Source organism: Rhagoletis zephyria, unplaced genomic scaffold (assembly GCF_001687245.7).
Source record: "Rhagoletis zephyria isolate East Lansing unplaced genomic scaffold, Rhagoletis_zephyria_1.1 Rzeph_scaffold_25133, whole genome shotgun sequence".
NCBI classification, from domain to species: Eukaryota; Metazoa; Arthropoda; class Insecta; order Diptera; family Tephritidae; genus Rhagoletis; species Rhagoletis zephyria.
The window spans coordinates 5,090-5,971 of record NW_016182191.1 but is presented as its reverse complement, the minus strand read 5'-3'; the positions used below and the strand labels follow the sequence as shown (position 1 = coordinate 5,971).

The 882-nt window shown below is 37.5% G+C and overlaps 1 protein-coding gene across 1 annotated transcript; it reads right to left on the bottom strand.

The window, feature by feature from the left end:
• Positions 1-217: 217 nt before the first annotated feature.
• On the bottom strand, positions 218-644 carry LOC108382091 (uncharacterized; the record flags this gene model as incomplete). The annotated part of the gene is made up of 2 exons (XM_017638487.1): positions 468-644; positions 218-413 (listed from the first exon to the last, which is right to left on the bottom strand). Coding segments are annotated over exons 1-2 (315 nt in total), but the record flags the coding sequence as incomplete, so codon positions are not given.
• Between the last annotated feature and the right edge of the window lie 238 nt (positions 645-882).

Sequence of the window (882 nt, the reverse complement as noted above, 5' to 3'; positions counted from 1 at the left end):
TGCTAAAATAACCTTTTCTGTTGTAAAATAGGCTGGAATCTTTATGCGGCTTGGTTATTTTAATATGCGTCCCGTCTACGCAACCAATGACTCCGGGTATACCAAAGTTTTGATGAAAATGCTGTTTCGATTTCGTTTTCTCGTCTTCGGTCATGCTTAAATTTATCCACCGGGAACATATATATTTTTCTAAAATCTTTAGCACGCGTGTAATTACTTTTGCAACCGTACTACGACCCATTGCAATATAACTATCTTTTCCCACAGCCTTTTGGAAGCCACCTTCCTCCAAAAACTTTAGTGTGGCCGCCAATTGCAGTTGCGCCGGAATGGATGTTTCTTTTAAATGCAGAACAACAACGTCCAATAACATGTTAAATGCACTTTTGTTGACCCGGTAGCTGGATACGAACCTATTTAAATTTTTTGTACAAAATTGCCACTAAGAGCGAACACCAAGTACTTACACCAATTCAGAGACATCTAAAGGATTGGAATGATCGCGCAGAATCCTTCTATTAAGGGTTTCTTCTGCAAGTCTCTCATTTTCTACTAAAATAGCCGCAAACGTAGTTAATGCACTCATTTTTCGTTTTTTTATCCAAAAATTTATTATTTGTTTTGGTTAAATTGACAGCTATCAGCTGTTAAGTTCATCTTTACTTATTCATCACCAGCTTTAGTTCATTTTCAGCGTGAATCAAAAACCGAGTTCTAAAATGAACTAAAAATTCGGTTTTCAGAACACCAAAATCAAATTCACTCGGTTATAGATTCATTTTCATATTCACTTTCACTCGGATTCCAGAACCTGCCTGNCAGTGAAAGCGCGCTTTGGCAATTTACCAGGCTGAGCAACAACACTATCACTAGCTTTTGCTT